This window comes from Gasterosteus aculeatus, chromosome 3 (genome assembly GCF_964276395.1).
Source record: "Gasterosteus aculeatus chromosome 3, fGasAcu3.hap1.1, whole genome shotgun sequence".
Taxonomy (NCBI): Eukaryota; Metazoa; Chordata; class Actinopteri; order Perciformes; family Gasterosteidae; genus Gasterosteus; species Gasterosteus aculeatus.
Window position 1 is genome coordinate 15659130 of NC_135690.1, and position 13682 is coordinate 15672811.

The 13682-nt window shown below is 46.7% G+C and overlaps 2 protein-coding genes across 4 annotated transcripts in view; both read left to right on the forward strand.

Moving 5' to 3' along the window:
• The first annotated feature begins 1859 nt into the window (after positions 1-1859).
• Positions 1860-4977, forward strand: lactb2 (lactamase, beta 2). 2 transcript variants are annotated; one of them, XM_040172188.2, is made up of 8 exons: positions 1868-2106; positions 2683-2843; positions 3052-3172; positions 3253-3431; positions 3868-4016; positions 4255-4342; positions 4592-4664; positions 4770-4977. In XM_040172188.2, exons 1-7 carry the CDS (start codon positions 1985-1987, stop codon positions 4633-4635), a joined length of 864 nt encoding a protein of 287 aa, XP_040028122.1. In that variant the 5' UTR covers positions 1868-1984; the 3' UTR covers positions 4636-4664; positions 4770-4977. The 2 variants fall into 2 exon arrangements, with proteins under 2 accessions (XP_040028121.1, XP_040028122.1); XM_040172187.2 differs by having other exon boundaries at positions 1860-2106; positions 4592-4977.
• Positions 4978-5658: 681 nt separating this feature from the next.
• The window catches only part of LOC120816345 (nuclear receptor coactivator 2-like), a 28119-nt gene continuing 20095 nt past the window's right edge, over positions 5659-13682 (forward strand). For both annotated transcript variants that reach the window (XM_078099681.1, XM_078099683.1), the window contains exon 1: positions 5659-5819. The gene's annotated coding sequence lies outside the window, so the exon portion shown is untranslated. The remainder of the gene's footprint in view (positions 5820-13682) is intronic.

Sequence of the window (13682 nt, forward strand, 5' to 3'; positions counted from 1 at the left end):
ACACCGTACTGTTCCCTCCCCGCCCAGTCATTTACATTTATATTGAATTAGAATCCGTGGTGGAGAGACTGATTATAACGGGAGATTACGAGCCGACTGCACCGCCATTATGTCGTGTAATTACAAAGAGAGAGGAGGGGGGGCCTCGGACGCCCAGGTGTCAGGATCTATTTAATTTAGGGAAAATAAGGCCTCTGCGCCCCCCTCCACCTTTTCTACCTGTAAATATTACACAGCCGAATTATCCCCTCTTTCACTCACCTTCTTCTTCTATGTGCCGCGATTCACGGGAGACGGATATCCGACGAGGCGTTGGGGGGATTACCGGCCGCTCGGGGGGGAACTAATGGGTTCAACTTAATGTAAGGCGTGCTGAGAAGATCATCCCCGAGTATTGCGGTTATTGCTGCGCTACGTTGGGGAACTACCGTGCAGCAGTAAGAGACTCCATGCTCGTTGGAGGAAGTGAAGGGGAGGCGGTGGAGCCTCTTCGATGATCTCCATCCTTGAGGTTTGCACATATTTACTCGGCGGTGGCCTACCAGGCACCCAGGGGACCCGAAGCGGCCCTCACTTTCAGTATGTCACTCAAGCAGAAGCCAGGCTAACGCAGCTACTCCACTACCCAGCATGCATCCTGGCTGTCTGGTGCCACGCGGGTCCACAGGTGTAAGAAATGGATTTACTAATTTGATTTCTTTATTACTTGTGTGTGCCACTTGTGGGAGTCACATTTTCTGGTCGAGGACACTTCATTTAAATAAAATGCTGTACGGGTTTAAATGTGGTCTACACACACATGTACATGTTTTCTATTCTGGTCCCAAAAGCTCATAGGAAAATGGGTTAATTTCCCAAAAAAGGAAATTAACCAATAGCTACAGTCGGATAAGCTAAAGAGTAGGCTGCTCAGTACGCTTAAATACTTGGATGGTAATTATAGAAAGATGTGGGAATATTGTTGTATTTTTATCAGGTCAGTAGAGCAACAACATCCAGTTGGTAAAAAAACACTTTAATTGAGGACAGCCGTCATCAAAACAGTTGCCTCTGAAAGTCAAACCGGGAAGACATGTTGAGCATCATCATCATGACCATGTTTGATTCAGCCTCAATCCTACTGTACGATGGCGCCACCTACTGTTGGCTCTGTGCTGCTGACATTTATGTGCGTTCACCGGACATTTATTGTGACAGATATTCAGTAAATGTCCTGTAATGGGCCCGTTCAACTGCCACCAGCCCGGTCGGAGAAGCGTTGGCTTTTTGAAGGGGGCACTTATTCAATGCATTCATTTATTTTAAGAAACTGTAAAGATAATTGAAATATAAGTATTGTGAAGGGGATGTTAGAGAGAGGGTTTGTGCACGTGCATGTGAACGCAAGTGATACAGCTATTCATATACCAAGGGACGCTGGTTTAAGCAGTGAACCTCGGTATAAATGCTTGGATAAGACATAGAAAGTCAGTTATAAATATGTATATACACATATACATACATATACAATATATCCAGAGCAATGCACCACTGATCACCTGACAGGAACCAATTTGACACAGAAACAAAAAGTATAGAGTGTGGATGGACCGATGGATGAAAACTCCTAATTCCTAATTGCAGTATTTAATTCAATATGATGAAGAAATCCTAATATGTTAAAATATTTTAACGTTCTGAAAAAAAGTGATTAAAATACAAAGAAATTGTATTTAGCCTGTTACTAGTCGTTAAACTTTGTTTTGTGTCAGTTTAAGAAATAACAGAGTTACTAGTTTAAAAACCACCTGAATTAAAACCAAATAAAACCAGTAATCCCGCCGAAGTAACGTTGTAAAATAGAATCTTTTACTTTGAAGGCTCCTTTGGGACAGAACAGGAAGTAAACACAGTCCATCGGCGCGCAGTTTCCGTCCCATTTCCGGGTTGACTTCCACTTCAGCTCCCGCTCCTCTCGTAATCCAGCGTTGCTTCGCCTGCAGCCATGAGTGCGGTGATTCCTCGGATCGAGCAGCTGTCCGCCCGGGTGGTTCGGGTTCTGGGCTGCAACCCGGGCCCGATGACCCTGCAGGGGACCAACACCTACCTGGTCGGAACCGGCCGAAGGTGACTCCCGGTGACGTTTCACGTTCGCTGTGTTCGTCAAACGGAGCTCACTTTGGTAGCTTTAAAATAAATAAAAAAACAATAGATGTATCTTTTTTTAACTATAAACTATATAAAAACAACAAAAAAAACATGACGGTTGGGTGGAAAACATCGTGCACAGGTCATCTCGACGTTATTCAAAGCCAATTGGCTGATAGATTGATTGATATATTCCGATGTTTAGCAGTCTGAAAGTTATACAAGTGTGTGGTTTCGTTAAAATACGTAAACCCGTGCGTGTGTGTGTGTGTGCGCCAGTCAAATGTTTGTTGGACTGTTACTATATAACGTTCTATGGAAAAGATAATAAAAATCCTTTGAACAGCCATAGTGGCGGCAGAGTCCAACTTGGCCTTTTGCAGATTATTCCATTCATAAGAAGAACTGAAACATAACATTTCCTTCTAAAACCTTTTCTGTGAGCGAGATGAAGTAAAAGGTGATAAACCTCCGGGAGTTTAACAAAGGATGTTTGTCTGTATGCAGGTTCTCGTTAAAGCCCCGAAGCTGTATGACGTGTGATTATCGTTCCAGGCGCGTGCTGATCGACACCGGAGAACCCGCCGTGCCCGAGTACATCAGCGCTCTGAAACAGGCCCTCAGTCAGTTCAACGCCGGCATCCAGGAGATCGTGGTCACTCACTGGCACCGCGACCACACGGGCGGCGTGGAGGACATCTGCAGGAACGTCACCGGTGAGGACCGCGTGTCCGTAACACCAGAAATGACATGCTAATGAGGACTGTTCCTTACAATTTGAACTGCTGGAATCGGTGAGGAGTCCTTTCCGAACTCTCTCAGGGTCTCGTTGTCACGTTCGTACACTCGAAGATCCATAACGGTCAGAACATTTGAAATAATAACTAAAACCAGTTCATCTCCTCTCTGTTTTCCCTCCCGCAGGCTCCGAGATCCGAGTCAGCAAACTGCCTCGCGCCAACCCGGTCGCAGAGACGGCTGGAGGCCAAAGCTTCACCTACCTGAAGGACGGAGACGTTGTCCTCACGGAGGGCGCCACGCTCAAGTCGGTCCGCGTGCACGTTGGATGTATAACGAGAGCACATTTACACTTCATTTATGCATATACATCTTATTTTTCCCCAGAGTGCTGTTCACACCGGGCCACACGGACGACCACATGGCGCTGCTGCTGGAGGAGGAGCGGGCGCTCTTCTCCGGAGACTGCGTCCTGGGCGAGGGCACGGCCGTGTTCGAGGACCTCCACGACTACATGAGGTCCCTGCAGGTGCTGCTGGACTCTCAGGCCGACGTCATCTACCCTGGTGAGCACGCGTTCCTTCAACTGATCTCACACATTTTTTGTGACATCTTTTATTTTTTCATTTGTATTAAGAGTCACAAGATTAAACCCAAGCTTGCGTCATACATTTAAAATACTTAATTATATAGAAATGATTGTTCGCGCTGCAATTTTGATTATTGTCATTGTAGTTTTTTTTTTCAAAATAATTGAAAAATGAAAATATATGTTAAAGAACTACTTCCTTGTAGTGAATTTGCCTCCTGTCAATAAAAACAAGTCAAGCCGAACCCCGACCAACCGAAGTAGGAAACACGTACGGTTTCAACTGAAGATGAAATGCAAAATAACGTTTTTACCACCTTAAAGTTGTGGCCGTACTCCCTCCTGACGTAGAAGTCTCCGTCAGTGGCTCCAACGTTCCGTGTGATGTCATCGAGACGCTGTTCTCCGTGCAGGTCACGGACCCGTGGTTCAGGACGCCGCCTCTAAGATCCGACACTACATCGACCACCGGGAGCGGAGAGAGCACCAGATCCTGGAAGCCATCCGGGCCGGAGCGGGAAAGCCTTTCTCCTCGATGGAGCTCGTCAAGCTCGTCTACAAGGTCGGCACTAATCCGGCATTGTATTATTCATTATTTCTTACTGTGATACTTAAACTAAGGTGAACGTGTGGAAGTGAGCAGGGAATACGCTGCCTGGAAGCAATCACAGGAGCACTAGAGGTGGTCGTAGTCGGGAGGAGGCGCCTGTTGGGGAAGTAGGAATATGTCGCAGTGTATAATATTGGTGCGATAATCAAGCGCCCCTCTATCCCTGCCCCCACCCCTCTCCCCCCTCCAGGACACCCCAGAGTACCTGCACCCGGCGGCGGATGTGAACCTGGTCCATCACCTGAAGAAGCTGGAGAAAGAGGGCAGCATCAGCCTGGGTAAGAGACACTGGGGGGGGGGTTAGGTTAGTCCAGGTTAGTCCTAGAACCAGAACTAGGACTGAGAGGAGCAGACTGTGAGACACTGTGATCATTACTGCAAAGGTCAAAGGTCACCGTTCCTCCAGTAGCTTTACTGGTCAATGATTAAGCAGTTTTAAATGGCTCATCTGCGTTGTCTCGTTATTGGTCCATGACGATTGATTTGGGATTCAGGGTATTTGACTTGATTTTTTTCTTTTTCTTCAGAGGGCGAATCTTCACCGATCACCAAATGGAGGAGCAACCTGTGAAGAAGACCCCCAAAACTGACCAATCAGAGGTTGATCACATGACGTAACCATGATGTTTATGGTCTCTATAAATGACACCGTGGTGCTTTTTCCTCAATGAGCTAAATTTCTATCTTCTTCCTTCACTTTAATAGAATGTTTATTGGCCTCTCCGTCTCTCTCAGCCTTGGATGTTGAACACGAGTGTTGGAGCCACCAGGGGGCGCTCTCTGCTAGATCACTGTTAAAGGGCAGAACTTTCAACACTGAATTATTATAAAATATCACAACAAATGTCAAACGTTGCAAACATTTTGTATATATTTAAATAAAATTGTAAATTCTCTCAGGATTGCTAAAAAATATCAGATGCTGTGGTGTTTTTTTATGATCTTTACACAATAATTATTGTGATTGTTATGAGAAGATCGTCAAATTGTAGTATTGGTTCATATCGCAACAAAAAAAAGGTCACCACAAAAAAGAATCAGATGTGCGGCATGAATGTTTGACCTGTGGTCGACCCCCCCCCCCCCCCCCCCTTTTTTATCTGCTTTCAGCTGTGATGTGATCTGACTGTTTGGGGCTTTTTTGTGTCATCTATTGAAACAGAAGGAGACATTTTTCGGCTGTTCTACATAAGAAACTGCATGAATCATGCAGCCAATGTGTTGATATTTATTATAAAATAGGATCAGAGACGGCTGATAACTGTTGTCGGGAAAATCTGGCGTTTTGCAGTATTTTTATTGATTGTTTTAGTAATAAACTAGTTAAAATCGCCCAGACCGCGATTATGTTTTGGGGGAATACACAAGAAAATGTGCATTCAAAGGAGAAATGAAACCCCTAAAACTGTGTAATTAACAAGTGGGAACAGATTCTATTATTCGTCCTGTTCTCCCCTTTTCGACTCAACACCGTAAAAGTATAACGTGTTACTAATGTTTAATCCGGTAAAAGTGTGCGCTGGTTGGGGGAGCGACGGTAATGAGGGTGGTGATGGAGAGGGAGGGGGGAGGAGAGGGAGGGGGAGGAGGAGGAGGAGGAGGAGGGGGGGTCTCCTGGTAAAGAGAAGCAGCCGAGGAGCCTCTGAGCCAGAGGGAACATGGCGGCTCCGGCCCTGGACGCCGCTCCGTCCCGCTGACCGACGCCTCTCGTCCCCGCCGCACCTCCATGGCGGCTTCTTCTTCCTCAACTCTCAGGTGAGTCCCCCCCCCCCGCCACCTCCCTCAGAACCCCCCCCCCCCCCCTTCCTCCCCACAGACATCGCTTCCTGGAGGGGGGGGCTCCCGTAAAGTGTCCGCACCGAGCTGACGGTACCGGGACGACCCTCGCGCGGCGCTACGGAAACACGGTCCCACCGGGTCAAGTAGTTCCGTCCCGGGGACCAGACCCCCCCCGCCCCGGTTCTCACCGTGCGGGGTTTGGTTCCACGTTAAATAAAACTGCCGGGAGTTTAAAAAAATGCTGCTTTCTGCTTTAGTTTTGTTTGTTTTGTTACACGCAAAGTAAACGTTTGTTTAACGTGGCCGAACACGCAGCGTCAAGATGACCTAACGGGATTTGGCCGTTTTAACTTTTGACGGTTAGCCGTTAAAATGAGAAGCTCTTCCTGCTCCGCCGGGGACGTTCCTCTCGGTTAAAGTAGTTCGCGGACGGCGGCCGTCGGAAGCCTCGCTTCGCTTCAGCGGTTCGCGTCACACGCCGTGGCACCGTGTCGGACATGGCGTCGTTTCACGGGGTTTTAATCGACTTATTCCCGGTCGTTACCGGCTCGGACCTCAACCTCCACCGACTCAAGTGGAATAAACGTAGCCCCGTTCTTTCAAAATAAAACACCAATCGATATTGATTGTTCACTTATTTTAAATTGACGATGTCATATATTACATTCGTATTGGTGGATGATTAAATAGATGACGTTTCATCTGTACTACAGTGCAGCTGTATTGCTTTAGGCTGTCAAACAATCTCTTCTAAATCTAGCTAAATCATATGTAACGTAATATCCCTCATAGAGGTAAATCAGCGAAAAGCAGGTCATTAGTAGTTATAACAACCAGTCGGTATTTATAACAACAGTTTCGATAATAGCGATATCAGACTCTACACTTTAAGTGGTTTGCATTTCATTTGAAAAGTGCATCGACCGATTTCCGGTTCCGTTTGCGATCACTCAACTGTCAACTTGACAGTTTGTTGCTCAGCAATGATGTGAAGAGTATAACAAATACATATATAAAAATACTTGTATATATATATATCTTTATGAAAAGAGTTATAAAAAAAATACAGCAAATAGCAGAAAAGCAGAAAAAACTTTTTTTAATTTGGAAAAAAATGAATATGTAATCCTATTGTAGCTAAAGACAGGTGTCCCACAGTATGCTGGGGAAGAAAACAGACTGAATAACAAGTGACTCTCCATGCGCCCAAGGGCATTATATTTTGGAGAAACGTAGTGCAAATGAAAGATATGTGGTCGTATGATAATTCTGGCGTGGGATGAGCTGCAGGGCTCTGACTTATTGCACTGCACACGTTTATGCAGAACAGAAACCCGGTGCAGCTTCATCCTCTTTATGCAACGGCCGCGTTCAGTCGACAGGAATTTGTCCTTATTTGCTGTTGTGCCGGTTGGGCGGTGTGTGCCGCTGTGCTGGTATGTTACTGGTGGGAACCTGTAAGTTTGCCTACGTGCCGGTGCCATTGGAGTCCTCAGGAGCTGTTATCGTTGAGGGCTGGACGCACAACTTTTTGCCTTTTTTTTTTTTCAAGCTTATTTGCTCTTTCCTGCTCTCTGAAGTGAACTTTGAAAAGAGTTGCAACATGCCCACCACGGTTGCCAGGTTCTGTGTTTATCCCCCCTTGTCTTTCCGAAATAATTCCTCCGGTCTGTTTGGCTTTGTAGTTGTCCCAAAGGATTATGGGTGTTTTCATGCTGCTAAAGCATCTGCACCGCTCAGTAACATGATATGCACATTGTGCATGCTTTATTTTTGTTTTTGTACTCTTCTTCCTGGTTTTACTTCTGTTGTGGTTTTCTTTTCAGCCTCATCATATTTCTCTGCACTCTGCTCGCATGCACCGGACTTGTGGTATTTCCCGGGTTTTAATATCAGTTTTGATACCATTTTAATGCATCAACTACATTTTTGGTGCCGCAGCAAGAGTGCAGGAATGTACTTAAGACCAAAATCTTAACATGAGCTTGGCCGTTTGCCCGGTTGAGGGATCCTCAGTGGCTTGAATTCACTAAACCACGTGAGGGCTCAAATAAGTCCCGAACCAATGACAGCAGGAGGAGGAGGAGGAGGAGGAAGGGCAGAGGCTTTGACTGTGCAGTTCTCAGCAGCAGGTTCTCTCGCAGGTCTTATCCTCAGCAAGCAAATACACGCTGAAGAAACACATGTGCTCCTTTTTAAATCCCTGCTCCGATACGCTGTTTTCTTTTTCCCTGATCACATGTTCCCGATTCCAACTGTTCACATGATCACAAGAGAGGGGCCGTGTCATACAGCTTTAGTGTTGTTTTGGGTTACGGGCTCTGCTATCTCACATTTACTGGTATTCGTGTCCCTCTGTGCTTTGCCCATCTGTGTTTGTTTATGTCTGGCTCTTCTCACTGCCACCAACTTATCAGACTCACACACACAATCACACTCACACACACAATCCGCCACCTGGCTGTCACGTAGCAGAGACAGAAGTCTTCCAGGTCTGATCCTCCTGAGACCAAGTGCTCTAATTAAACAGCACTGCGCGCGCGCACACACACACACACACACACACACACACAGCCATGTCAAGACTCCTCTGAAAGCCTCCGTGGTGCCGAAACACTGTAATTACTGTAATGTTGCCTCAGCCGAGCGTCCCTGCAGGATTTGCATACAATCCATGTGATGGTAGAAGAGCTGCTACATGTTGGGGCGTCACAGTTTTTGTACAGTTCTTGAATGATATTTCTCCAGAAAGAGAGCATCAGAGACTCATGTACTGAGAGCAAATGCATCTCAGTACGTCAGTCTGAAGCGATGCTATTTAAAAAAAAAAGTGAATTCAGCGTAATCAAGTCTTGATTACACGAGAGGCCCGGAGCGTCACCGCGAATATTCTGCCGCATTCTTGTAATATTTCTAACGTTAAAAACCAGTTCTTTTGAACCAAGAGGAGTTTTGTATTTAATCTGTACACAGTTATCGCTGCTCTCATGTTTGGCAGGCACAAACGACACTGTTGCACCGTTGTAATGCGACTTACGGCGTTACTTTAATCCCAAACCACGGCCTTTTACTCAGTAAGTTTCCATGTAAGGAGCACAATATTCACACGTGTTGCTGGACTTTTGTAGTAAAACCAGGCGGCAGCCTCAGGTTCTGCCGAGTGAATCCGATAATTTGTGAGTTAAAGCTGCATTCTCTGTAGTGACCAGCAGGGGGCGACTCCTCTGGTCCCATAGACGTCTATGAGAAAATGACTCCACTTCTCTCTCTATTTATTCCCTCAGTAAACATTGTAAACATAAGTTTATGGTCTCAATCTCTAGGTTCAAGTCTTCTTCATTACAGCATGATGTTCATTTAGTGAATTATGGTCCATGTAGAGTCAAACAGACCTACTTTAGGGCAGGACTTACTGTGATCGACAGGTTGTTGCTACTACCAGAGCCGTATCGTCTCTGCATCCTCCCGGGTACCCAGGTACCATCTGAAATAAGGTAACTTTTGTTCCTTTGTTGCCAAAAAATACAACATGGCAACGGCCGTAATCCAAGAACATCAGTCCACAAATCGCCCAGCAGTTATACAAGTTCTGTGAGTAAAAACGGACTAAAAAATAAGGGCTAGCATTTTCGTAAGACATGGTTTGAATCAGAATCAGCTTCTTTTTTTTTTAATTGTTCCAGTTTTCACTCTGGTCTCAACGTACATTCACAGGACGACAAATAAACTCAAATTGAAACTAAAATACAAAGACAACTAAAAAAGTAGATCACGTCACAAACATACTAACTGAAAGCCGAAGGTTTCAACAACCACAAGCAGGTGGTTCGGGCTGTGTCAGGTTACAGTGTACATGTGCAGCGGCGTGACAGTAATGGAGGACAGCCGTAGTTTGTCGAGCTGTTTGGTGCCCCGTCACTACTGACCAATGGTACGATCCTTCCTGTGTGCACACACACTGTGCTGAGAGCCCGAGGCACCAGACCAGGGAGGGGGTTGGGCGTGGGGGGGGGGGGGGTAGTTGAGTGCAGTGGGTTGCGTAACAAAGCGCTAATTTGGTTAGCCGGCGCTGTAATTCTCCAGCAGCGAGTCTACAGAGCCGAGTTAAAGAGACGGCCTGGATAATACAAGCTAATAAGATAACAAGCTTGTGCAGAACAAACGCGGGCCGAGGACACGGCCGACCGTGGCGCTCATCGCCGCTCTGTGGCAACAGGACGCCGCCGCTAACAGAGTGTATTTCTGCTCATCGCAGGCAAAGGTCACGGTTTAGTTGTGATACCCTGATACTCACATCTTGCCTCTGTGGTCAGAACCACCTGTAACAGTTATTGGTGTTTCATGCTTTCAAGTTATTGAATTGGAAAATATTCATGCAGCCACGAGCCTGATGCAAGCCTGTTTGTTGTGTTTTGGATTTGACATCTGTGTTCGGTGGGGGGGGGGGGGGGGGTGGGGTTGCTCTGAGGCGTTTGAGGACAGAGCACGGGTGTAAAAAAATAAATAAAAGCTGCCTTCCAGCATATTTATTCTCCGAATTACGTTTATTGACGTCATTAAGGAGGCGGAGTCAAGTCTGAATCAAGTGAGGTGATTGGTTGAACCGACAGGCTGACGCGTGACCTTCACCAGGGGACGGGGACATTGGTCCCACCTCAGGTCACGAGACGTTGTTTTAAAAATTGTACGGTCCAATTCATGTCTGGTTTGTTTGTTTTCGGAATGGAAGGCCTTCCGAGGGTTGACGTTTTACACGCGATACGCCCAGTGAGGCTGCTGCTTTGTCATAAGACCTGAATTATCTTTCCTGACCAGCAGGGGGCGACTCCTCTGGTCCCATAGACGTCTATGAGAAGATGACGCTACTTCCCTCTTGATTTATTCCCTCAGTAAACATTGTAAACATGAGTTTATGGTCTCAACCTCTAGTTCCAAGTCTTCTTCAGCACAGCGTGATGTTCAGTTAGTAAATTACCAGTTATTCACAGCCAGGAAGTAGGCCGTCCCTCAGTGACTTTCTGGGGGCTCTGTTGTTCCTTCCTTCTCTTGGTGTGCGTGCATGCGTGTGATCACTCTACCACAATATGCAAAAAATTAAAAGTGAAACTCACTCCCTCACAGAACTATATGTGAGGGGTTTAAGTTAGTAAGTGTTAATTTGTGCGTCCGTGTTTAAGAATAAAAGCAAGTCCACTGTTTATTTATCAAAATAATAATATGTATTTGAACATGTTTTTAACATCAATTTAATTTGGATGAATAACTGACATTAAATTCCATGTTTTTGTGCCACATCACACACACCTCTGCCGTGAAGAAAACGTCTCGTGCTTTTCCTTTCAGAGAAATCCAAATGGATTGAAATTCATATTCTATACGTTTTTGGTCTCGTCTGCCCAACGAGCCCCTCGGTGTGCTCCGCTAACGTCACTTAGCTTCTCAGCTGCACATCGAGCGGCTCGGAAAAGCTTTGATCGGTCAGCCCAGACGCCTGCATGGTCCCCATGGCAACGGGTTGGCTGCTGACAGGCCAGGGTTCCGCCGCCTTCCGGCTCGGGGGAACTGAAATGTATTACAAAAAGACCCACGATAATGACTTGGAAATACACTGCGTACCGGGAGGGGGGGGAGGGCACTTAATTGCTGTTCCTCCGGCGAGTTATTTGCCCCACCCCACATTATTTTTTATCCTTAACTCTGTCTTCAGTACAATATTCTGAGCGGTCCTCGCCGACAGGTCTTCCTGCAGGAATCAAAATACCCTGTAAGCAGCTTTAAGCACATGCCCCCTTCCTCGCAGAGACGAAACATCCGCAGGCTGTGCACGGGCGTGTGCAATTCACAAAGCAAGCGGTTGCAGATCAGCTGTCCATCCGTCCTACACACACACACACACACACACACACATGCATCTATCTCCAGTGGTGGCGGCAGGTGCACGCACATGTAGAACCCGACGCATGCATTTAATAACAACAACAGACACGCACACTAGGGGGGAAGGGTTAGCAGATGTCTCCGGTCTGGCCGCTGGCCAAAAATAACTCACTTCTTCTTTATCTACTTTTCATTCGGTCATCTAGATGACAGTAACGTTTAACACACACACATGTTGCGGCCCCTTATTGTGCAATCTACCCATAACTAAACACGGCGTGTTGCTCCACAGCGCGCGTTCTTTGGTTTTACACTTTCACAAATATCACCAGATTTCAAGACACAGATTTCACCCCCCCGAAGCTCACGAACCAGCAACGAATAGCAACGAGACGGGGCCTGGGGGGGGGTCAAAGTCAGACCGACCTTTTGCCTCACGAAACGCGTCGGCCACATGAGGTGGGGAGCGAGGACGTGATTCACCGGCGTGCCGCGTTCTCCTCGCTGAATTCGATGAGTCGTTACCCGCTTACTTAAAGGAGGGCGGGGCGACCCGGCGAGGCGACTCCTTCGTCGTCAACAATAAGGGCTACAGACCATTTGGATGAACCTGAAGGAAAAACGATGCCGTTATTAGTTTCGTTGTGCCTCACCCCCACTGGAGGAAGCGTTCAACGGGCCCGCGAAGCGCTTCTCCACAGTGCCATTCCATAGCACTTGCGGGTGGGCGTCGGGCCTCGGCTCAACACGGAGAACGTGAACCCAGAAGTCACGCGGGAACTCGGTGACCCCCCGGAGCCCTCGAGGTCGTCCTCCCGGGCAGGGTCGGTCGTCTGGGAAACGCAGCGGGCTCCTCGTGTTATTGTGGGCGGGACTCCCAGTGAAACCAGTGGGTGGGGGTAGAATGGGGAGGAAGATACTTGTTTTACCCCAAACTACAACCTGACGAGGTACCAAGTGTGAACACATGTTTCAATAGTGGTTGGATGTGTTTCACGGCTTTAACATGATGGATAAACACACATTAATAATCCCTCGTTGTTGTTGTTGTTGTTTACTCTTTCCTCCGACTTGAAGAAGCCGCTTATTCTGCTGATTCTCAGATGAACACCAGTTCTTTTCAAAAGTCCTCTTTAGAAGTGAAGAACACAAATTGCTCCTTTTATGTCCTTTTACGTCTTATGTCTTACAGAGAGGACTGAATGATGATGAATTATTACCCAGGATGCTTTGCATTTGAGGCGAGCGGGCTCATATAAGTATGATCATGTTTTTCAGACTTTTTTTAAAATATCACCTCAAAGACGATAAAAAAAAAAGGCATTTATGTTTTTTGAAACAAGAACACAGTTGGCTTGATTTGAAACACGTGATGTATTTGCTGCTGGTGAGTTTAAACGTCTCTCCGTATCGTTGATGACACTGGCATTGACGGTGCTGCTGCACCGCATCCACCTGTTGAATGTTAAAATGAGGGAAGAGCAGAGGAGCTTTGGAACAGCAAACAGGGAACATCCTGCCATGTCAACCTGGGAAACGGTGTGCGCGTGTGTGTGTGTGTGTGTGTGTGTGTGTGTTAGTGTCATCTTTAAAACGTTGACTTGTGCTGTATTTGCAGAGACCGGGACGGGTGGGGGTGGGGTTAGGGTGGGGGTGGCTGGTTTGCCAATAATGACAATTGCCTGAAGTGGGTCAGTGTGTACAGCCCGTGTGTTTGTGTGTTTGTGTGTGTGCAGCCCTGTGAAGCACAGCTGCTTTCACCAGCGCTTCCAGCCTTTGTCATTTTTTAAAATGACCTCTCTCTCTCTCTCTCTCTCTCTCTCTCTCTCTCTCTCTCTCGCTCTCTCTCTCTCTCTCTCACACACTTTCACTTGTGTTTTCTCACTTAGAGCAAAGCCCATTATCCACACAGTGACGAGTGCTTATTATGCGACCAAAGTAATAGCCTTCTCAGACCAAACA

What these genes read in the sequence shown, in the direction of transcription:
- lactb2 (XM_040172187.2), top strand. Translation starts at nt 1,985, where the DNA reads ATGAGTGCGGTGATTCCTCGGATCGAGCAGCTGTCCGCCCGGGTGGTT. An exon ending in CATCTGCAGGAACGTCACCG is followed by an intron (nt 2,844 to 3,051) that starts GTGAGGACCGCG and finishes TCCCTCCCGCAG; the next exon opens with GCTCCGAGATCCGAGTCAGC. An exon ending in GGCCGACGTCATCTACCCTG is followed by an intron (nt 3,432 to 3,867) that starts GTGAGCACGCGT and finishes TTCTCCGTGCAG; the next exon opens with GTCACGGACCCGTGGTTCAG.